The sequence below is a fragment of the Pinus tabuliformis genome, chromosome 2_2 (genome assembly GCF_031772625.1).
Source record: "Pinus tabuliformis cultivar Carrire ecotype Pingquan chromosome 2_2, CPIR1, whole genome shotgun sequence".
Lineage (NCBI taxonomy): Eukaryota > Viridiplantae > Streptophyta > Pinopsida > Pinales > Pinaceae > Pinus > Pinus tabuliformis.
Genome location: NC_142300.1, coordinates 113,891,880 through 113,915,594, shown reverse-complemented (window position 1 = coordinate 113,915,594; position 23,715 = coordinate 113,891,880). Strand labels below are relative to the sequence as shown.

Here is a 23,715-nt window from a genome sequence, read left to right as displayed (position 1 = left end):
AAAAGCCTTTGGGCCCATTGATGATACCAACCTACATACCAACCTACACCTGTGACCTATCTGCCCCCAACTCTGAAAGCCCATCCTAACCATGTCATAAGGAACACCAAAAAAAGGACAATTACAAATCCTCCCGCCTGAAGATTGCTTGCCCTCAAGCAATCCAAATTTGTGGACCAATCTGGTAGCCCAACTCAACTGAGACCCAATGCATGGATCCCGTACGAACCACTAGGTGATGCTCTACCTCTGTATCAACCCACCTTGAAAGGACCTCTCAATGCCCGGATCCCAGAGTAATCTCTGACTGACCTTGTCATCAACAAATCCTCCTAGATCCTAATGCGACCAAGAACAAGTATCAAGGCTCCATGGCTCTTGTTGTGCTATAATTCCAAGCACAAATGTTGCTCCATCCACCGCGTTCCAACTCATCACCTCTCTCCAATCCAACCCTTGGCATAGACCAAAGTCAATCTGACCATGTTGATGTCGTGCTGAAATACTAATGAGTGGCCAACCTACATCCTGCTGCCAACTGAAGCATGTAATATCCCTCACCTCTAAGGGCTCCTGCAGTGCAATGCTCCTAGCTAAAAATGATACTCCATCAATAGGGTACCAGCTCATGATCTCTTGCCAATCCAATGCACAGGCACCTATGTAAGAAGCAAGTCGACTAGGCTGATATGGGTCCCTGCTCAACTCAAGATGCTCTATCTGGTCAATCAAGAAGATCTGTCTAAGGAAACATGTGCCTCGCTCTATAATAGTCAAAAGTGGGCAAGATGTGCTACAAGCCCAGTCTATGTACTCCTGGAGAGGGATGCTGCCTGAAAGAGCTGCAGCTCTGCCAGTTGCCTGTGCTAGTATCTGCACGTCATCAGTGGGTTGGCCCAAAGATGGATGCACCACCATCTCAAAAAGATCCATCCTCATCGGGCTAAAAACTCCACACTCCTCTAGTTTACCAACCTCCTGCAAAACTATCCCGTCAGCCCTTCGCGCCTCCTGAGGACATATGTTTGCAAATATTGCAACCCTGCTAGCTATCTGTACATTTGCCTGCCCCTCATCAATTCTTGGGCCCAAGGATGGCTGCTCATCCTCCTCCCTCATGTGCTCAACATGAGCCGACAACTAGCTTTCCTCATAAGGCTCATCATGCATACATTGCATATCATCCTCCTGAGCAAACTCATGCTCCACCATATGCTGCTCCCGCTGAATCATCACTGGTGACTCATCATCCCGAATGTCTCCCATAGGGTCCACTGACGGCTCACCATACAAACTAGAATATAAATCTGGCCTACTGTCAACGACTCCACATGACTGCTCATACTCCCCATAGGCATCCTCATATGACCCCACAGACTCATCCAAAGAAGAGTCCTCATCCTGAAAGACAGAAGGAATATCTTCCTGCTCTACCTTTGCCATCTCCTTTGCATCTCTCAAGCATGAGTGGTTAGGTCCCCAAGGTTCTTTGCAGATGAAGCAAAGACCCATTCTCCTTAACTCATTCTTGCTACATGGTCCACCAATCCTGAGCAACTCCTCCCTGGTCATCTGTCTTTTGAACAACACAATGTTCTGCTCAACCAACCTTTCGGCTAGTTCATAAGCAGCAGGTGAAATCAACTGTTCCTTCCTCCAAATGGCCAACAACTCAGATTGCATCTTCTTGCAAATGGCATCACGGTCTCCCATAACTGAAGACAAAATGGACAACATGTTTGTTTTGACCGTGTCAGGATGATGTTTCTTAATGCTAAAGAAGTATCGGAACATCTGATGGATCAAGTCATCACACCCCATATCAAACATGATTTCATATGTTCTAACCATGGCCATGATTTCTAGAACCTCAAGCTTCTTCCCAAAGGTAGAACCTGCACTGTTGTCCAAGTCCTGAAAAGTCTCTACTATCAGCTTGAAAACTCTCCTCATAACATCATCATTGAAAGGAGGTATAGGTGCGGTCAGTCTCATGATGTTATTGAGACAAGATGCAACTGGAAGTCTAACCCCTTCACAAGGTTCCTCCAAGAGCTTGGGTTGTATGAGAGCAAACATAGCTGGTCTTAGAGTCCAAATGAGTTTCTTCCCTTCTAATTGGTTCACTTCAAAAATGAGTGCATCTAGTTTGAAATGGACTTTCCATGTGACCCTCATGTGCTTCAAATCTGTCCCCAGTGCAAATATTTTGTGCCCTATTTCTTGCCCCTTCTGCACCTCCATTGGCTGTTCTCTCTGAAGAATGGCATAGACCCTCTTGATAGAGGTCTGTTGTCTTTCTTGGGTTTCCGGTCCAATGATGCATGGTGGTTCAAGGAACTCCTTTCTGTGATGTTCAATCTTCTCAATTCATTCATGAGTGTTGTGAGCCTCTCCATGATTTAGTTTAATGAGGACACGAACAAATGAGGTCACTGTTTTCTGAGTTTAATGCATTTTTCTGTATGGTATTCTGTCGAACATCTCATGGTTATACTGCTGCAGGCAAAGCATTTTTATTGAGGTTAATCGCAAGCATGCAATGACACCTAAATGGAATATCCAACTCTAACCAGCAACAAATATCTTAATTTCTAATCTCAGGAAGTTAACACAACCACTCATAAAACCTTGCATGAGTTATATTTTGAACAAGACATTGCATTTTCCTTATCATATTAAGAAAGATACACAACAGAAAATATAAGATGGAACCTGGTCTTGAATAGCAGCTAAATGTGCCTTCGAAATTGTGATGAGATATATGAGCTGTTATAGGTCTGCAAGTAAATCCGGCCTCACTGGACAAGCTGCTACTGGGATCATAGAATTTACATGAGCTGCTACAGGTCTGCAATTAAATCTGGCCTTACTAGGTAAGCTGCTACAGGTATCAAGAAATCATTTCCAGTTCTGAAAGATGAATAGGTTGAGGCAGTTTAATTCCACAGCTTGGTATCAGGATCCTCCACTAATCAGTGGCAACTTTGTCAAAAAACAATTTGATGCCTCCCTGTAGAAAAAGGGCAGTGACCCAAATGATAATGCTGGAGAATATTATGGGTAGTCGCCGCCCCCGCTAAGAGGCAATAATTTGGCACCCTTGATCCATTAATGATGCATTGAAATTTTGCCCCCAACTGCTCAAACTATTGCGACTGCCCCTGTGACAACCTTCTCGTACTCGACACAGAGAATTTGCTGGAGAAATGATGAATGGCAGGGATATAATAAGTCTGGAAGTATGATGGCTGCTAACAGAAAATCTTTTATATCCCAAGTATAATCTTCTTAGAGCAACACTCCAATACTGATTTCAGACAAACACTGCCCAGATATCAGACTTTAAGCCAAACCCAAACTAATGCAATACGTCCAACCCACAGTTACAATATAGTAACCATTTTGATATGTATGCTACCCAAAAGTGATTGTTTACTCCTTCAACTGACCCAGAATGGTTCGAACCAGTGTCAGAGACCACCTTGGCTGCAGAAAAAAAGGTCCATGCAAATCTGAGATGATAGCCACTGTCTGCTCAAATTTGTCCTCAGCATTAATACACCCTTCATTCAGCAGAAAAGAGGTTTACGATCTGCCCAGGATGACTGATAATTTCCAACAACGGACACGCTGCCACAGTGCTGTCCAACTCCCATTAAATTGTGCCTCTCTCTGGTGGATATGACCAGCACCTATGCTTATGAACATTGTTGCTTCAGTATGCTCATTTTTCGTAGAGTGACTCGTCCCAACTGTGATGCCTCTTCAGTGTATGGGCCAGTAAACTTGTGCTATGTTCTTCCTTCAACAGTAAGGAAATTTGGCAGAGGAACTCGTTTTCCTTTGGATTTGGTGCCTGCAACTTGATGGTTAACGTTGGCAGCAGCAGGGATGCTGTGTAAGTACAAACATTAGTCAACTGGCAATAGCATTTCAGCGTTTGACTGAGGAAAATGCTGCTCAAGAGATGAACTCAGGTCCAGAACTTCGAGAGGACCCTCATACAGCCAACAATCCACACAATATCCGTCTCAGAGATGGCACGCAGCCTGGTAATGGAGTTTCAGCAACCTGAAGATACTCAAATGTGATCCCGTGCTCGTTAGTGTCATTTACAGAAGTCGTGGTCATGCACAAAAATGGGAACTCAGCCCTTGGGGAATTTGCTTCAGGTCCAGCAACGGTTACAGGGTTTCAGATCTCTGAGCAAGGATTAATTTTTGGAATTCTCAGTGGTGTTTCTTCCTTAGATTCGTCCTCCCTTAATATATGCGTCACCTTTAAAATTTCAGAACTCTGCCTCTATTTTTCTGCAGTTCAATAGCTCTCGGCCTTCAACCTTTAATTTCCAATGCGGCTCCGATTTTACTTACTCCACGACTTCACCTGTGCTCTGCTTTCAACATTGTCTCACAACCTTCATAACAGTTTGCCCAAATTCTAATGCCACTGCCTAATAATTTCACACATGATTTTATAAAGTCGGCCTTCTAAAAATCTAATATATTTTATGCATTCCAAAAATCTAATATATTCTATGGGTTCAAAATAATGCAGCCCCCTTTATAATTTCACCCAGATTTGCCATCACAAAATTTTTATTAATTCACATCCCTTTAAAAGATATAATATTCAGCCGTTCTACAATGAAATGCGGCTCAAAAAAATTTATTCAAACTTTGATAAAACAAAATTCTCATTGTTGCACTTGATAACATAGACATAAAATCATATGCCCCTTTTTCAATTTTAATATCAGGCCAATTTGTCGAATCTATTATGCTTGCAACATTTGCGAAAAAATTTGTTGCTCATTTAATAAGATAATTTGTCAAGGCCTTTTAATAAATCGTCATTTTGTTGCAGAAACTAGGTCTTTGACTTCTCTGGCAAAACCCTTCAACAATAATCGTTGCAATTGGAAACTCAAACATTCGCAGCCTAAGCCAAGACTAAGGCTCTGATACCACTGTAATGTCCCAAACTAGACATTTTGCTAAATTTGCAAAAACTTACTCAATCCAAGGTTTCATCGTAAAATCAACATTCTATTAACAAATGAGTGCCATGTAAAATAAAACAAATAGAGCACTGCAATCCAATAACACAATGAATAGGAAATTTCTCAGCTTTTATTATAATGGGTAAACTGGGGTTACATGCACATACAACCAAAATAGCTGAGATGAAAAGCTGGCCTCCAAGATAATCTGCTGCACTGCTATGTTGGCCCTCCAAACTGAATTGAATTGCACTGCTGAGCTCTCCTGTGAATTCTGGATGAATTCACCAAGGGGAGATGGGTACTCGCCCAATCTCACTAAATCACTTGAGGGTTTCCTTCCTGGGGCTACTGCTAAAGTAGAGAACTGAGTCCTCAACCTCTCATACAAGAAGAAATACCAAATCCAAGATGTCCTTCAATGGCCTCCTCCTCTTTTATAGATCTGATGGACCCCTCTAGAACATCCTATTTTATTATTATCTTAATCATGGAGCACTTTTCCCTCTTTATTTCAATTCAAATATTCTTTTTAATGCGGGAAAAGGGTAAACTGGCCACCATGTCTCCTCAGGTCACCGAAACTCATATCTAACCATCCTATCCTATAGATCTTCTCGTTTTGGTTCCAACGAGCTATTAGACTAAGGTGTTGTGCAAGTATTCCTCCTGGAATGCCACCTTAAGCATAATTAATTGAGTCAGGCCCAATAATAACTCTGTTTTTTGAAAGTTGTTGGAATGCACCAGAACGAAAGGTAAACTGTGCGGATGATGGAATATACCAAGTAGATTCCATCAGACCTCATAGAAGCTGCTCAAGACCCCTCCAAAAGCCCTTGGGCCCGTTGACGACACCAACCAACACTTGTGACCTGTTTGCCCCCAACTCTGAAAGTACATCCTAACCATGCCATAAGGAACACCAAAAAAAGGAACATTACACTGTGTGAGACTATATGATCTCGAACTCCATCGAGAATCATCTGCTTTACCTTGGCCAATTCTTTCTTGAAAGTCGCTAACTGCTGTTGGTCTATAGGTTTTGCCACAACGTTATCTGCATAAGTCTTCAAACCATACTCATCCAACATAAAGGACATCCTGACCATCCAAATGATATAGTTGGATGCGCCATCCAATCTGTAATGATCTCTAGGCCTTGCCGAGGCCATCTCTACAAAAACTCGAATTGAGATGGAAACCTCCCTCTTTCATTTGCTCGACTGCTAACATTGTGTAATATTCCAAACTTAAATAAATAGTGATATGCAAAGCAAAAACAATTTACAATACAAAAATTTTAAACAATCAGCAAATGCTCATAAAACTCTGGAATTAAGAACCAATTGAGCCATTTTATTAATCAATGGAGCAAGTACAATAGTTTGGAGGAATGAACCTGGGCTTGCCTCAATGGAAAGTGTGACAGAACCCAGGTGATAATACAATGATCTCAAATGCTGGAAATCACTGCTCCTCTAATGCTCTGTGCTGCCCATAAAACTTCACTGCTCCTCTAATGCTCTGCGCTACCCAGAAAACTTCATTGCTGCTTGGAAAGGGACTGCAAGAAACTCCTCCTCCGGTACTCATAAGATGAAACTTCAGCCACAAACTCCTTGGCAAAAACCCACAAAAATCCCAGAAATCGTTTGGCCCGATTTGGACTTCCCAAAATCGACCCTCAAAGGCACTATTCAATCCCTAACAATTCTACCTGTTTGCTGCAAAGATATGGCTTAAAACCCCTCCTCCGGTGCTTAGAAAATTATGAAATTTTATATTTGTGATCCTTGTGAAAAACCCAGAAAAACCCAGAAAGGATATTGGTTGGTTTAGACTTCTGAAATTCGACCCCCTTGGAGCCCAACCTTAGCTGCAACTACAAAACTCGTTCTGCTGGAAACTCTCTATAAGTACTCCCGGAAATTCCCCCAAAGTGTTAGGCTGGCCCTTGCTATCCAATCCTTGACTTCTTGGGTGAGCTCTTGGCCTAAGACACCTGCTCCTAAGCTCCATGAAAAATTGCTAAGCAATTCGAACTGCTGGAATGTTGGCTCTGTTGGTTGTAAAACTCAACAAGAATACTGGTCTATTGCTGCTATCTCAGCTCTCGAACTCCTCGAAAAACAGTCTGATCTCTGCTATCCTCTATCTCCCTCTGCGTATTCATTGGCTGCACAGAAATACACACTCCCTGCTCTGCGCTGGTTGGTGGTGCTGTCACTGCCCCTGAACTCCTGAAATCCTTGTAGAATTGTATCTCTAAGGCAAGCACGGATGGTCCCGCGAAGTAGTGGTTGAATCTCTCGCTTGAGAAATTCGTGGCTAAATAGCCAGTTGACTCAGCTAAACAGTAGAGTGAACAATCAAGTGATTTTGTTTGCAAGAGGTATGAATGAATCCCAAAATGAGAGCTGCTCCCTCCTTATAACTCCTTGGGCCCCCCTTTCCTCATGTGGGCCCCTCCATCCACCTATTAGACTTTCCCTCCAAGCTATTGGAATGGGCCAATTTGAATTCCCACGTGGGTGCTCCCCACATTCCACTAACAACCAAATTAAGTCGAATTGCCTCCTAAGTCCCAAATTGTGCAAAAATTGTGCAAAATTGTGTAGCAGCACCCTGTTACAAATGTGTTTGAGAAGGGACATGACACGTTGTTGTTCGCACTCCTTCCTGGAGTGAGAAAATCTGCCTACTGCAACTGGAAACTTTGGATTTCTCAAACTAGAAACCCTTTGAGAGAATCACCCTTTGTGTGTACAATTTCTCTTCCACTTGACACTGAATTTGCTCTAGCAAACTGCTGCAAACCCTTTGTGCCTAGACCAAGAGTCTGCTCTGTGCAAAATATTGAGCTGCTGCTCCGTCTGCCTCTTGGAATCGCTTCTCTGGACAAATCGAACTTTCTTGCCACATTGCAATTAAGAATTGACCCTTGTCCAACAATTCACATTGCTTGGCTAGGCACTGTGCAACCCCTTGGAAATTCGGGCTGCTACTTCCTCTAAACAACAAATTTTTCCTTCTTCGTCTCTAAGCCTCTGATCCTTCAAACCCGTCCTGATACCATGTCAAAATTTCAACTATTGCAACAACTAGAAATTTATTCTTCTAACTGTAAATTAATTTTGTAGTTTATTTGCTATGACAAACAATGAATAAATCACACTGCAATTTTCACCATAAAACTGCAGAAAAATAAAAGTGTTGGAAACTAAAAAATGCTAGCATGCACACATAAAAAATGACAGTTATTTTTGGACAATTGTCTTCAAAAAAAGCCAACGTGGGAAAACCGGTGCAAAAATTGAGGGTCTTATTAATATGCAACAACATAAACTCTGCGTACGATAAAATGGACGCCAAACTGGCGTTTCTGTCTTAGAGAAAAACTGGCAAAATCAACTGAGGGTAATTTTCAAATTACCCTCCTACACAAGCAATCCCGGCTCAGTCTGAGCTTAGAAGTTGACCCCTGGAATTTTTTGCTTGCACCCCTTCGCAAGCCTTGTGCAGTCCCTTGTACGCTCAACCCATTACTCCCTCTGAATCAGACGTCCTGCCTATCTCTACCCTTGGAAGTGATTTGCTTGGCCTATTGGAATTTTTCCCTTCGACCAACAACTAAATCAACTCCTCTTCTGGCTGAATAGATCTACCCTCTTGATGCTCTGCGCAACCTCCTAGAGAAATAATACGGTCTCCTCTTACTGCGTCTCCAAAACTGGAATCTCCTCTAGAAATTTTCTATACCTCCCCTCTACCCCCTGCTACTTGATATATCCTGCTAAATAACCTGCACTCGAAAAATCGAATTGTCCAGATCACTGATTATTTGCAACTGGTGTGTCATCCATCTACCCATCAACCTCTTCTTATAATCTCTAGTTGAGACTTCAACGACCACGATTAAATCTTAATTGATGGTTGAGATCATCTCTAAGTCGATCCATGTGAGTTTCTAGAGAACTCTCACCTTTCTCAATTAATTACTATTAATTAACCAGTTTTCCTTAGACTTAGGAAAAATTTAAATGATGGTCAATTAATTTAATTGAGCTATCTCTAGGTGGAATTTCCAGAAATGATTTCGGGGTCTTGGAGAACTCGTGTTTTAGCCTCTCCACAAAGTTTGAGACTAGAACACCATCCGATGCTACAAAAAATAACAGTCTATCAAGGCCTCTTGCAAGTTATTTTTTCGATGAGGCCTGATGGTATATTGGGGCTTTCTTAAAGATGAGCTTTGAAAGCAATTTGATAGCTTTGCCGTTGGATGAATCTTTTGAATGATGCTTGAGCTCTCAAAGATGCCTGATGCTCTACTGAGGCCTTCTGAATATGTTCTTTCGAAGAGGCTCAATGGTCCATTGGGGCCCTTTGAATTATATCCTTTTGAAGGAGCCCAACGATTGTGACTTTCGGGGTTGATGCTATTCTTTTGAAAGGACCTAAAAGAACTTTGAAAAAGTGGTATGATCTTTCAAAGAGGCCCAAAAAGGGATATGATCTTTCAAAGAGGCCCAATTGTCCATTGGGGCCTTTCGAAAGATATTCATTCAAAGAAAGGCCTTGATAGATCATCAAGCCTTTGTGAGAGATTGAACATCTTTTGAGACATTAATCCAATGCAAAGCCATTGGGCCTCTTCAAAAGTGTGATCTTTTGAAGACGCCTGATGGTCTATTGAGGCCTATTGAAGGACGTTCTCTCAAAGGGACCTGATAAGTCTAATCATTGAAGGATGTGTTGTGGCAATCTTTGGATCCGGTCCAATCAATTTTTTTGTGAAGGTCATTTGAAGGGAAAATTGCAGCAAGGAATCCAAATGGATACAAACCAATAAGGCTACAAAGGGAAAAGATAAAAGGAAAATACCCCCACACCCTCAATAAGGCTACAGAAGGAGATAGATATGTGACAGAGTGCTAGACCTTTACAGGAAGGCAAATATCCCGGTTGCACCCCTGAATGTCGTTCAAGTAGAGGCACCATTCCAGCAATGGGAGCTTGACTTCATAGGAGATATTTATCCAGCCTCTAGTGGCTAGCAGAGATGGATCCTAACAGCCATTGATTACTTTACTAAATGGGTAGAAACCATCCACACGAAACAAGCCACTGATTAGGTTGTTATTAAGTTCCTTGAAGAGATTATTGTGCCCAGGTTTGTTTGCTCACAGAAGATTGTGGCTGATGGTGGCTACCTATGTATAAGCAATAGTCCATAATCAAGTAGGAAAGGTTGGCCCAATAAAGTATACAGGGATCCCTGCTGTTATTGTATGCAGGATGACCTTGCTTATGTGATATTGTAACAACCTACTTATGAGAGGTCAGCTGTCAGTCCTCGTAAATGCAATTATGTTCTAAAGTCTTAACCTTTTTTCTGATGGACTTTTATTCTTCACTTTTATGTTATGGCTGTCCTTTTCATATTGAAGATGTGAATTACTGTTTTCTTCTTTTCATCAGACGTTTTGTGCAGGGCTGTAACATAAATTCTGAGAAATCAATGTCTGCCCACATTTTATAGATTGGTTCTATACAGTAGTTTAATCATTAATCAGATTGCCATTTTTATATTTGTGTCATGTAATTTGCAATTGTTGTTGAAATGTGGCAAAGGTAATCTGAATTTACTTTGATCTTATCCAGGAGATTCTAGAGTTACTAGCTGCTTGGAAATGCCACTTGGACTCAGCTTTGTGTATTTATATCTATTCTCCTTCAATAAATGGTCAGGTATTTTTTGGTGGTGAAAATCCACCATTGGTTTATCATGATAATCGTGTGAGACGTATGTCATTTACCGTACGCAGACCCACACTGAAGGAAGCAAAGCGGATTTATCATCAACTGACATCTGTATATACTGCTGTGAGACCAGAGATCCACTTTCCAAATGAACTAGGAGAACCACCTTTAAACTCAAAAAAAGGGAAAGAGGATGCCACAGAGGTCAATAAAACAAAAATTAAAACCAAGAACAAAACAGAAAAGGCAAGTGTTCCTGAAACTTGTTCTGATTTGGACCATCAGGAGAGTTCAGTGACTGAAACTAGTGATATTGGTAACAAAGCAACGGTAAATCAGTCAAGCCCTCTCCATGAGGCAGCAAGATCTAGAAATGCAGCACGTATTTTGGAACTTCTGGAGCAGGAAAGTAACCCCTGCGTCAAAGATGATAAGGGTCGAACCCCATATGTATTGGCAGCTGACAAAGAAACAAGGAATGTCTTTCGGCGTTTCATGGCTGCAAATCCCAATAAGTGGGATTGGCATGCAGCTAATGTACCCAGTCCACTAACGGAAGAAATGGAGGCTTCCCAAGCAGCAAAACAGGTAATATGAATTTCACTGCTTCTTTTGAGTTGAAAACATTTCATTAAATGCTTAAGTTTTGTGTAAATCCAGAATGCTTGAATTTTCTTTGGGAAAATGTAGTCAAATGCAACAGAAAAACACCATTGTAAGACTTCAAATTAGAATTTGTTATTACTGTCAGCATGTTGATCTCAAGCACCTTATGAAATTGAATAAACTGTCATTTGGTTATTTGATAAGCACTCCCTCGGAAAGACACTGCTGGGTTTCATCTAGAGATTAGTGTTTGCCAAGTGCCCATTTGTATTACTATGCAAATGGTTTGTAGTCATAAGATGGGTCCTAAAGACTTGGGTGATGTACCTAACAATTGGGGCCTGAGACATCCTACCATTTTCAAGAGCTGGAGTGGGGCATCTCTCCAAATCAATGTTGTGGGGGAGCGCTCCCCCCTCAATCCCGCTCCCAATCCACGCTTCGGGTGGGAGCAAGTCGGGAGCGCGCTCCCGGGAAAAAAATTGCGCTCCCTGTGATCTCTGGAGCATCGCTACCGTTGCTCCGGGAGCAAAAATTAAAGCCCGGGAACGATCAGGGAGTGATCGCTCCTGATCGCTCCCGGGCTTTAATTTTCTCTCCCAGAGCGACGTGTGCGGAGGCCAGGAGCGATTCCGGCAGCAAAAAAAATCTGCGCACCTAGAAAATGAATTTTTTTCTATATAAGAGGGAGGGAGGGCTTTTTCTCAGTCATTGTGACTTCAACTTGAGTGAGATTGAGAGAGCTTGGAGCCAAGGAACAAGGAGCAAGGTGCCAAGGAGCAAGGAGCAAGGTGCCAAGGAGCGAGGAGCGAGGAGCAAGGAGCAAGGAGCAAGGAGTCTTGGACGGATTTGAGGTAGGATAAATTTACTCTTAATTTCTAGAATCGAAATAAATAAATACATTTTTCTCTATTTTGGTTTCCCATTGGGCCATTCCCATTCCCATTCCATTTTGTTAAATTTTGCAGATTCAAAACTACAAATTTCAAACATCATGATTACATTTCATGGCATTTTCTTCTTCTTAGTTCATTTTCTGGTTATTATGGTGTTGGAGATTAGGAAAAGGAGGGTTCAAAATGAAGAAGGGGATGAAGAAGGGGGACAAAGTGGATTTGATGAAAACCCCAGTGAGGAGGAGCTGGAGGAGGGTGAACATGATTCAATAGCTGAAAAAACTAAACAAGACCAAACCCCATTGTGGAAATATGTTAACAAGCCTGTAGCAGGGAAAAGGGTTGGAACCACTAAATTTCATTACCCCCATTGCAACAATAATTACACAGGTTCATACACCCGTGCCAAAAAACACCTCTGCGAGAAAATGCCATGAGATGGAGATAAACAAATAGGAATGAAAACTTGTGCAGGTGTGTCAGCAACAGATACAACCAAATACATAAGGGAAGAGGAGGAAGCCCAATACAAATCTAAAAAATCAAGGGGTTTCTTTGAACCAAGCTCACAATCACAAGCACAAAGAACTCCTTCAGCATCCTCCCAAGGCAGTGGATATAGAGGCACAGGGTCACCAACGTTAAGGCGTAGAACCATATCAGATTTCCTTGATGAAGGGTGTAGGAATGATGTGGATTCAAAAGTTTACAGGTTTCTCTATGCATGTGGGATACCATTCAATGTTCTTCGCTCACCTTATTGGCACGAAATGGCTTCTGCCATAAATGATGCCCCTAAAGGATACAAGAGCCTTGGGTATGAGAAGGAAAGGATTGTTGGACTTGATCATGAAAAAGCAAAAATATCACATTCTTTGAATAGAATGACAAGTTCTTGGACTGACCATGGGGTGTCCATTGTATCTGATGGATGGACAAATGTAAAAGGCAAGCCATTGATAAGTGTTCTTGTTGTGTCTGTTAGTGGTGCCATCTTTCTAAATGCATATGATTACTCAGAGAAGTTCAAGATCGGCATCAACATTGTAGAAGCATTACTTGAAACAATTGACTGTATTGGGCCATACAATGTCACCCAAGTCATCATTGATAATGCTCCTAATTGTAAGTCAGTGGGAGCAATTATTGAGGATAAATACCCCAACATATTTTGGTTTGGGTGTTTGGTTCACACATTGAACCTTTTGATGCATGATGTTGTTAAGAACAAAAATGAACAATATAAATGGATTGGTGATTTGTACAAGAAAGGCAAACAAATGATAAAATTTATTACAAATCATAGCAATACCCATGGCCTTTTCCGCAGTCACTCAAGATTGGAGTTGTTGAAGATTGTGAGGACTAGATTTGGTAGCTATTACCTCACCTTTAGGCGCCATTTGAAGGTAAGAGAGTCATTGGATAGCATGGTATCAAGTTCACACTGGCTGATATTAAAGGAAAGGACTACAAATGCAGCGGACAGGCGAGGTTTTGAACTGGTGGAGGAGGCCGCTCTTGATGGTATGTTTTGGGCACGTGTGAGGCAAGTATTGGATTTCACGAAGCCCATTTATCACATGATTCGGTTTGCAGATACAGATAAACCAGTGATTGGTGAGGTGTATGAGCAGATGGATACCATGTTGGGGCAAATAAAAGATATTGTTCATAACACTGATCCCGACTTGTACAAACTGATTCACAATTGCGTGTGTGTGTGTACAGTGGAATAAACTTAATCTTCCACTACATTGCTTGGCGTATATCCTTACACCAAAATACTGCTCTACATCTTGGTTGGGCCAACCTGCACCAGGGGGTGGGGTTAGGACCAAACCCCATATAGATGAAGAGGTATCTAAAGGATATTTGAAAGCATTAGAAAAGTTGATACCTGACAGGGAGGAATGTGCTAGTGTGCACCTTGAAATAGCAGATACTTCAGTGGCACTGGTTTGTTTGGTACCTTCCATGCAATGGAAGACAGAGACAGATTTGATGCTCTCACATGGTGGGAAACATATGGCGACCATGGACTTTTGCCAAAATTGGCAAAAAAGTTCTATCACAGGTTGTAAATATTTCTTCTGCAGAGAGGTGTTGGAGCACCTACAACTTCATACATAATGTGAAAAGAAACAGACTCAATGAAAACAGAGTAGAAAGCTTGGTTTATGTGCACTACAACTTGAGGTTGTTGAGTCATTACTGTGATCGGGCTTATGAGGATCCAACAAATAAAATCTGGGACAACCACCCAGAGGATGACAATTTGGAGGATGGCACTATACATCTTGTGTTAGAAAATTATATATATTACGGAGCAATGGAACACATAAAATATTGCAGAAAATATAAACACAGAAAGCGCATAAAACAAGAGAGACACAGATATACGTGTGTTATAGACATTTTTGTGCCTTACAGCGTTGAGCATGAAATGTCCATAATCTAAGGGATCCAAAGTCCCTAAACATGTTGTTCCTACCCCTAGAGGAACAAGGCTAACAAACCACAGCAATTCACAGAAGTTCTCCACCAGAAACTGCTCAAAAACAAGTCAATTTAGGATCATTTCAATGGCTACACTAGCTGTTTGCGCTGAATGTCAAAGGCCAACACTGGCTACCTGCGCTGAATGTCAAAGGCAACACTGGCTACCTGCGCTGAGCGAGAGTGGACATGTGGCAAGTTCATTTCTCAAGGTGTCAAAACCCAGGAAGCTTCCAAAATGACACTTGCCTCAGGGAATTCGACTGGTGATGAGTAAGAGGTTCCAAATCTCCAAGTGGAAGCAAGAACCTCCAAGTGGAATCAAGAACTGACAGAAGGAGAGGACACTAGTCAGATCTCAAGCTGACTCATCCTCTCTCCAAACATCTATATATGGATCTCTCCTCCATGAGATCTAGGGGCTGGAATTTTGTTATTGCAAAGAATTGCTGTTGGTTTGAGATTGGAATCATTGGGTGCTTAATGCTTTGAAGGGGGTGAAGATAGGAATTCCATTTGCTGAGAAGGAGATGCTGGATTGGAGCCCTCTGGGTTGTATCTCTTCCTGAACCTTGTTATTGATCAATAAAGCTATCTTGGTTTCTCCTATATACTGATGTATCTTTGATGTATGATTGCATTAGTATGTTTAGTTTATTTCTAATCCTGAACTAGTTATGAATATGAATCCATGTCTTGTGTAGTGTTCTCTTCTTGTGATCTTGCAGAAACCTCTTGAAGCTGGGCGAGCGAGAAGGCAAGTAGCTGGGAACTCTCCAAGAGAAGAGAAGCCAGATCGAGGGACAAACGGAAGACACCGGTTAGTCCATCCATCTCTCTCTTCATTCTTAATTCATAAAGGAAGAATACTAGAATAGCTGTCTCTGTTTGTTGCTAAGGCACTGTCACACCTTAGGTGGATAGGATCGTCCTGCATAGGCATTTTTCCCCACAACAAATTGGCGACTCCACTGGGAACATCTGTTTAGTCATTTTATTTGTGTTTCTATCATTGTTTGTTTCATAGACTCGACAGCAACAATCGAACTGCATCTGCTATTCCTAGATGCAAAGTAGACAGTTGCTGCTTTGATCCAATCACTAGACTTGTCTATGATCTGAACAATGGACTCACAAATGATTTGATGATCCTTTGTGATAGATCTTAGTACTCCCTCAAAGCATCCCTTTGATTGCACCTTGCTTGTTGCTTTTATTTGGCCTGAAACAGTAGATTAATCAGCAATCTGTGACCCAGAACCCAGTGAGAAACTCTCGTTTCTCCTTCAGCGCGACCCCTGTGAAGAGGTTCTGCATTTCAACGCATGTCCCGTGAAGGCTACCTGCGCTGAATGTCAAAACCCCTGTGTTGAGGTTGCGCTGATCCAGTTTGGTCTTGTGCAGCTGGGGTTCTCTGCTCTGTTTTGCCTTGTTTTGATCTCTGATTTTTGCAGCCTGTAACCAGCATAGGTACCAGTCTGATAACTCCTTTTCTTTGCTTAGATTCCGCCTCCTTTTGTACAAAAAGACTGAGTGTTTTTATGTGTTTTTGGTGTCATTTACAGTTTTCCTTTGCAAGAGTGAAATAATCATCCTGTAGCCCTTGATTCAGATCTGTTGATTGTGATCTTAGGAGAGAGTTCATTGGCTGTTTGCAGTTGATTATACATTTGCTTTTGCTTTTGGTTTGAGTTTGTCTCTTTTAAGTGTCGAAACAAGTATTCATTTCGAAAATCGTTAAGTGTTGTAATCTCTTCTACCCTCTCTGATTTCGAAAAAGTAAACTTGTTTGTATTCGTCATTTAAAAGCAAATTCAAAGTTGTACAAAAAGCTTCCTTTGTAGGCATCAATACTAAGAAAGCGGAAAACAAACACCTGCATTGTGCATTTGCATCTTGATAGTTTGCATGATTGATTTAGGAAAAGTGCATTAGAGTGTGCTGATTTCTCTTTGAGAAAAGATGGTGTCTTTCTTTTCCCTTAGTAGCTAGGATTTTCAAAGTTGAAAAGATATAAAGCTTGCTTATCATCTTTAGACTGCATTTAGGAATTGTATCATACATCTCATGGTGAACTTCAAAAGGCAAACTTCTAAAAAGATCAACCTAAAATAAATTGAATGAACTTAACAACGCTTTGCAACATAACGCACAACATAGAGGTCTAGGCTAGAGACGTGTTCCGGCGTCGTAAAGCCTGGTGACTGTCGATGGTGGGTGATTCCTCCTGAGGGACGATAGCGCCAGTACGGATTGTGCTCCCACGTACCGTCGCGTATATATTGGGAGACCCCTATAGGCATAAAACCTTTATCCTTAGGAAGCCGTGTCGGCCGCCCTACTGATCGCAATGCACTGAACACAGCATTCAGGAAGATCGACCGCCCATACCCTAAAAAGTATTCTGCGGTTTTGCGAGAAGTTTGGCACACCCTCTGCCTAGAACTCCAGAGCAGTTCCTTTTGGTCTTTTTCAGACTCTATAACAGAAAAAGTCCATCCGAGCATTTGTCACTTCGGGCTCGTTAAAACATCGAAGGAAACTAGAGTCATCTTTAGCTTTTTCTCGACTCTTTAAAATTGAAAAAGCAAGTTGTGTCTAAAGTGTCGTTAAAATTTATTTTAAACGGAACAATCACCCTTATTCCTGCGTTGATCTTTAGGTTGAAAAAATGGAGCACACCAACCAAGGAATTCCCTTTGGTGGAAATCCTAGTCCCTTCTCCTCTTGGGGAGATGTTGGTGCACCCCATATGGCCACATTGTCGCTTCCAGGACTGACAATTGGCCTGCCGGTCTGGCTCTTTTCAACCAATGTCGTTCAGAACACCACTATTCCTGAACAGTCGAGTCAACAGTTAGACCAGACCAGAGTTTCCCACCAGCCTTCTACTTCATCTAATTCTTCCTCTCCTCCTTCCTCTTCGCTTGACGGAACTGGTAAAACAAAAAACCAAGTTCCTAAGGAGAAGAAGGAAAAGAAGAAGAAAGAGAAGAAGAAGAAGGAGCCAAAAGTGACTGGGGGCAAACAAGTGTCGTCTGACAAAAATCCAGACACAGCACTGACTAGGCCTAAATCGCCATGTGTCATATGCAAGGGAGACCACTTCCACAGAGATTGTCCCTGCATCCCTCGGATACTAAGGGACTGGTCTCCCCGTTTGCACAATTCAGTAGCGTCGACCTCTGATAGCCATGTTGACAGCTCACCGTCGACTAGTAAAAGTGAAGTCCCAGGACAGAGAGGGAAAGCTAGATTTCCCTGCAAACTGTGTGAAGGAGACCACGCCATCCACCGTTGTCCCTTCTTAGACGAGGCTAAAAGAGTTTTGGAAGATCGCCCGATTTTACGAGCGCAACTTCCTCCTGGATATCAAAAACTCTTGCCAAGTTCTTCACTAGTTGAAAACCCGGCTGGCCCGCCCAGGTGGTCAGCCGAAGCACCTATCATTGAAGATGAACCATCTGAATTCATACCTGACGAAAGTCAAAAGGTTGAGGCGGCAGTTGACCCGGTTTTGCCTTCAGAGGCTCTATCTTCGAATGATACCATCACAGAGGAGAATAAAGACGACACCGTCCAAATTCTCTTCATCAACACAGACTCCGACGAACAAGGGGGAAATTTGCCCATTCCTTTATCGCAGGAAGGAACTTCGTCAGAGTCATACCCGGCCGTCTATTCGGTCCCACCACCAAGCAACCTAGTTATCTTGTTCGACTGGAACCAACTAGGCAGACCCCGGTTGCCAGCAAGCATACCATTCAGAATTATCGTTCAAATATACAAAATGGTAATGGCTGGCACTATCATTGATGAGGGGGCATCTGAGTATCCTTTCCTCTATTGCTTGGAAAGCGCTTGGTTCGCCAGCGCTTTTGCCTGAAATGAGAAATCTATCAGGTTTTGATAAAGGAACCAGTTGACCTTTAGGGATCCTCCCCAATGTGCCCATAACATTGAAAGGGAAGACCGTTTAAATGAACGTGATGGTCGTTCAAGGACCCTTGGATTATAACCTACTCCTTGGACGAGACTATATATATTGCATGGGAGCCATCGTCTCCTCACTCTTTAGAGTAATGTGTTTTTCGCATGAAGGAAGAGTGGTCAAGCTCGTGGACCAACTTTCATTCCCCGGATCACGCATCGCAAATAGTCATGTACCATCCCTAAATGGTCTATTCACGCAAGAAATGTCTCAACCCACGGTCCGTCCTCTTGATGAGCACGAGTAATTCGGGAGGATATGACTGGAACCCAGGGGGCATGCGTCCTGGTCTGCTTCGGCAGGAAAACTTTGGGTATAAGGTAGGTTTCCACGGGAGAATATGACTAGTCTGTACCCCGCCCATGCTGGAAGAGGGTTATTCTAGAATAAGATTCTTTTGTCAAAGTTATGTGAGTGGACAGACGGAGTCTCTCACCTTTGTCTATTTCGGTAGACATTGCCGAAGAAGTGTTTTGTTTGAAAGATTAATAGAACAATCTTTGGGTAACCTGAAAGAGGTAGGCCTTTCCTGCTTAAACAAATGTTTTGGCGGACAAAGTAAGGGTAACCTTGAAATCATATTTTATACCTGGGGGCATGCAAACCTTTTGGAGTGCAAGCAAGGGGCGGCTATTTATTTTTTAAATTTTTAGGTCCTCCCTTTAAACCTGTAGGTCTAACCCTTTAAACTCGTAGGATTAGTCGTTTCCAAACTTGCATAACGAAAGGATCCGGAGCAAAGCTTCGTGAGATGAAGCTCCATAAAAAATAGCATCTTCACTGAGACATTCTTATCATATGACTGGGTATTCGAGCAGTTTTAGCACACATTTCATGCTCGTTAAAAATTAAAGGCAAGATCGAGCAGTTTTAGCACACAGTTCATGCTCGTTAAAAAATAAACGCAAGATCCGAGCAGTTTTAGCGCATAGTTCATGCTCGTTAAAAAATAAACATAAGATCGAGCAAGTGTTTCAATCCGCGTTTAAGCTCGTTAAAAAATGAACTATCCCGGTAAATAACCACTGTGAATGTAATATCATCAGCCATTAAAGCCTTGGTCGTGTTTGCACCGTCACCTCCACTTTTCATTTGGCCGATCGTTCACCTCCATATGATTGTTTACCCATTTTGAGGAACAGCTGCGAAGAGTGATTTCACCTAGCCATCCTTGTGACACTGCCGTGATCGGAAAATTCCAACCTGTACCAGGAATCAACTGCTAACCCTGTTTATCACTCGTTCCTCAAAAGACGAGTCTTCTTTAAGCTCTTTTCAACTGACTCGTAAAATATGAAAAGATTGCCGAGTTTTGGCCTTCCAGCTCGTTAAAGCGACCGGAAGAGCTATCCCTCCTCTAGATTTTAATCTTTTTGGACCTGAGGGATTATTGCACAAAAAGATCGAGCGCTTGTTTTGTTCGGCTCGTTAAAACTATCGAAAACTCATCCCTTCTGTATTGTTTTATACTTTTTCGGACTTAAGGGATTAGATGACGAAAAAGGACTTTTGGAGTTAACTTTATGTACCTTTTCAGACTCTCTAAAAATGAAAAGGACCGAGTTATCCTTGTCGTTAGACTCGTTAAAATCATTAAATAGCGACAAACTTGTCTTTAGACGAGAACGAGTTTCACTATCGCTAGGCTCGTTAAAACATAGCGATGGGCTTGCCCGAAGGGCAGGTTATAGAACAAGAATATGTTATCCTCCTCAAGCTTGACAAAAATAAAGAGGTACTGGTCAGCAATGACTGGGGAAAAATTGGGAGAAACTCAAGAAAACTTTGATGGTAGCAAGTCGCTCTTGGACATGACACTTTTCCTCCGTACCACAATCGGGTTGGGTTGTTTCATTCACCGGTCACATCCATGGTCTCGCCATACCATCCATATTTGGGGTAATGCTACCGATCCATCGCATCAGTGTCGCCATATGTTCAAGAGAAGTCGTTCAGAAAAGTCAACCGTGTCCCATCCACTGCCATACATTATCCTTCATCCTTTCATGACCGCCACCCTGAATCATATGTCACAGATCGTTTTCACCTCCATTAAAATCATTAGCTCCGTTCCGTGTCATTGATGTGGGATTCATTAAGGCCCTCCTTTGACGGATCACTTCTTGTCGACATCAGCTCATTATCCAAGAAGTTGATCTAGGAACAACCCCTTCAGTACTTTGAAGCTTGCATGCCTCAATGGCAAGTTTCTCACTTCCGGCGACAGGTATACATCAATGACCTTCGACCGAAAGATTTTGCGTGGTGTTCGACGCCAAGTCCTTTATTCACACCACGTGAATTGTACTGCAGTACCTTGAGGGTCATTATCATTATCGGTGATTCCTCTCGCGCTTGTTAACGGTTTACCTCATTGACCGGTAATCAAGCGATGTCTTTCCATGTTCGACTTCAGAACATTTCTCACATGGATCGACTTGTACTTAGAGTGAAGATCGAACGAGTTTGAAGACCCCGGATCTAGTTTCATCCATCCGGGCTGCGATATATATTCAGGAAAGATAAAGACATTGACATGTACATCATTGCAGCAGATAATCATCCTACTCAAAGGATGATAATTTCATCAAAATTATCAGTCTACCATCAGACGATTGTCTGTTCTATGTACAGAAAAATGAATTTATAAAGCTGAGCATGGGAATGCCCGCCTCAGCTAGATCATGAAAGCAGTATGAAAAATAATGTATTGTATTGTATCTTATTACAGGTCTCCTCCCAGCATTGGATGAACTTCGGATCCCCCTGATAAAGCATTTCACCCGATAAACGGCCTCATACTTTAGGGGGCAACTGTTATAGACATTTTTGTGCCTTACAGCATTGAGCATGAAATGTCCATAATCTAAGGGATCCAAAGTCCCTAAACATGTTGTTCCTACCCCTAGAGGAACAAGGCTAACAAACCACAGCAATTCACAGAAGTTGTCCACCAGAAACTGCTCAAAAACAAGTCAATTCAGGATCATTTCAGTGGCTACACTAGCTGTTTGCGCTAAATGTCAAAGCCAACACTGGCTACCTGCGCTGAATGTCAAAGGCAACACTGGCTACCTGCGCTGAGCGAGAGTGGACATGTGGCAAGTTCATTTCTCAAGGTGTCAAAACCCAGGAAGCTTCCAAAATGACACTTGCCTCAGGGAATTCGACTGGTGATGAGTAAGAGGTTCCAAATCTCCAAGTGGAAGCAAGAACCTCCAAGTGGAATCAAGAACTGACAGAGGGAGAGGACACTAGTCAGATCTCAAGCTGACTCATCCTCTCTCCAAACATCTATATATGGATCTCTCCTCCATGAGATCTAGGGGCTGGAATTTTGTTATTGCAAAGAATTGCTGTTGGTTTGAGATTGGAATCATTGGGTGCTTAATGCTTTGAAGGGGGTGAAGATAGGAATTCCATTTGCTGGGAAGGAGATGCTGGATTGGAGCCCTCTGGGTTGTATCTCTTCCTGAACCTTGTTATTCATCAATAAAGCTATCTTGGTTTCTCCTATATACTGATGTATCTTTGATGTATGATTGCATTAGTATGTTTAGTTTATTTCTAATCCTGAACTAGTTATGAATATGAATCCATGTCTTGTGTAGTGTTCTCTTCTTGTGATCTTGCAGAAACCTCTTGAAGCTGGGCGAGCGAGAAGGCAAGTAGCTGGGAACTCTCCAAGAGAAGAGAAGCCGGATCGAGGGACAAACGGAAGACACCGGTTAGTCCATCCATCTCTCTCTTCATTCTTAATTCATAAAGGAAGAATACTAGAATAGCTGTCTCTGTTTGTTGCTAAGGCACTGTCACACCTTAGGTGGATAGGATCGTCCTGCATAGGCATTTTTCCCCACAACAACGTGGTTCACCCAGTTTGGGCTACGTCCACGGAGAAATAACCAGTCCTTCCTTTTATATTATCCAGCAAACTGAAGAGATACAACCTACAACAGATCCGCTGTAACACCCTCTTAGCTCTCAATCTCCTCTCTTTTTCTCACTTAGGATACAGATCTACATAGATGCAATACAATTCCCTCATATATAGTGAGGGGTTGCCTTCTAGGGCAAAAAACCCTAAATTAAACATAACTTCTACCATCAGATCTCCGCCTAATGAACGACCCAGATTGACTAGAAATTATTATACTTTTACGAGGTAATTTTACATATATTCTTAGCTTCGGGGGTGCTGCCCCCGAAACCCCCTACGGGGGGGGGCTCCCCAAAGGTCACAGCCGCCCCCCCTTGGACCCCCTCTGCAGCGAATATTCTACGGGCGGCATTGCCACCCCATTTCGAATTGGGGTCCAATGTGGAGATACCTTTGAATATAGAAGATAATCAGGCTCCACACCCAACATCTTAAAGAACTGGAAGAGGAACTTATAAGGGAGGAAGATGAAGCAACAACCATGCCACCTCCACCATCTAGTAGCAGTGCTCGAGTTCTGAGTCTTGTTCCTTTGTTGTCGCCACCTCCATCTACACCCTCACGTGGAGGGCATGTGCCTTCTAGTTCTGGTCGTCAGTCTGTGCGGGAGACTCCTAAAAGACCACCATGACCTGCTCATACATTAGACTCTTGTGGCAAGGGCCACATGCAGTAGTAGATAATAGATTTACAGTTTACTTGTCATTTCTAGTTTCTATTAGTTTTCATAACTGTTGAGTCTTGACTCTTTCATATCATAATGATATTTTTTGTAAACAATATATGACTGTGACAAATGCAATGAAAGTTTGAAGTTTGAAGTTGGAAATTATAACTCATTGGTAATGATTCTAAATTATGAATATGATGCTTCGTGAAAGTTGTTTCATTTCATTTCATAATTCATTGTATAACATTTAATTTCATGTTTAACAGTTAGATATTATTTCTTGTAATGGTTAAACTTAGCTTACAAGTACAACTTTGGTGATCAATGATGATAAATGTTATA

General features: G+C 42.1%; 1 protein-coding gene across 1 annotated transcript in view; it reads left to right on the top strand.

Annotated features, from left to right (window-relative positions):
- The window catches only part of LOC149191624 (zinc finger protein-like protein), a 343,705-nt gene that overhangs the window by 199,422 nt on the left and 120,568 nt on the right, over positions 1-23,715 (top strand). Inside the window, exon 4 of the mRNA XM_089404364.1 lies at positions 10,673-11,359. Within this exon, the coding sequence (XP_089260490.1) occupies positions 10,673-11,359 (687 nt within the window). The remainder of the gene's footprint in view (positions 1-10,672; positions 11,360-23,715) is intronic.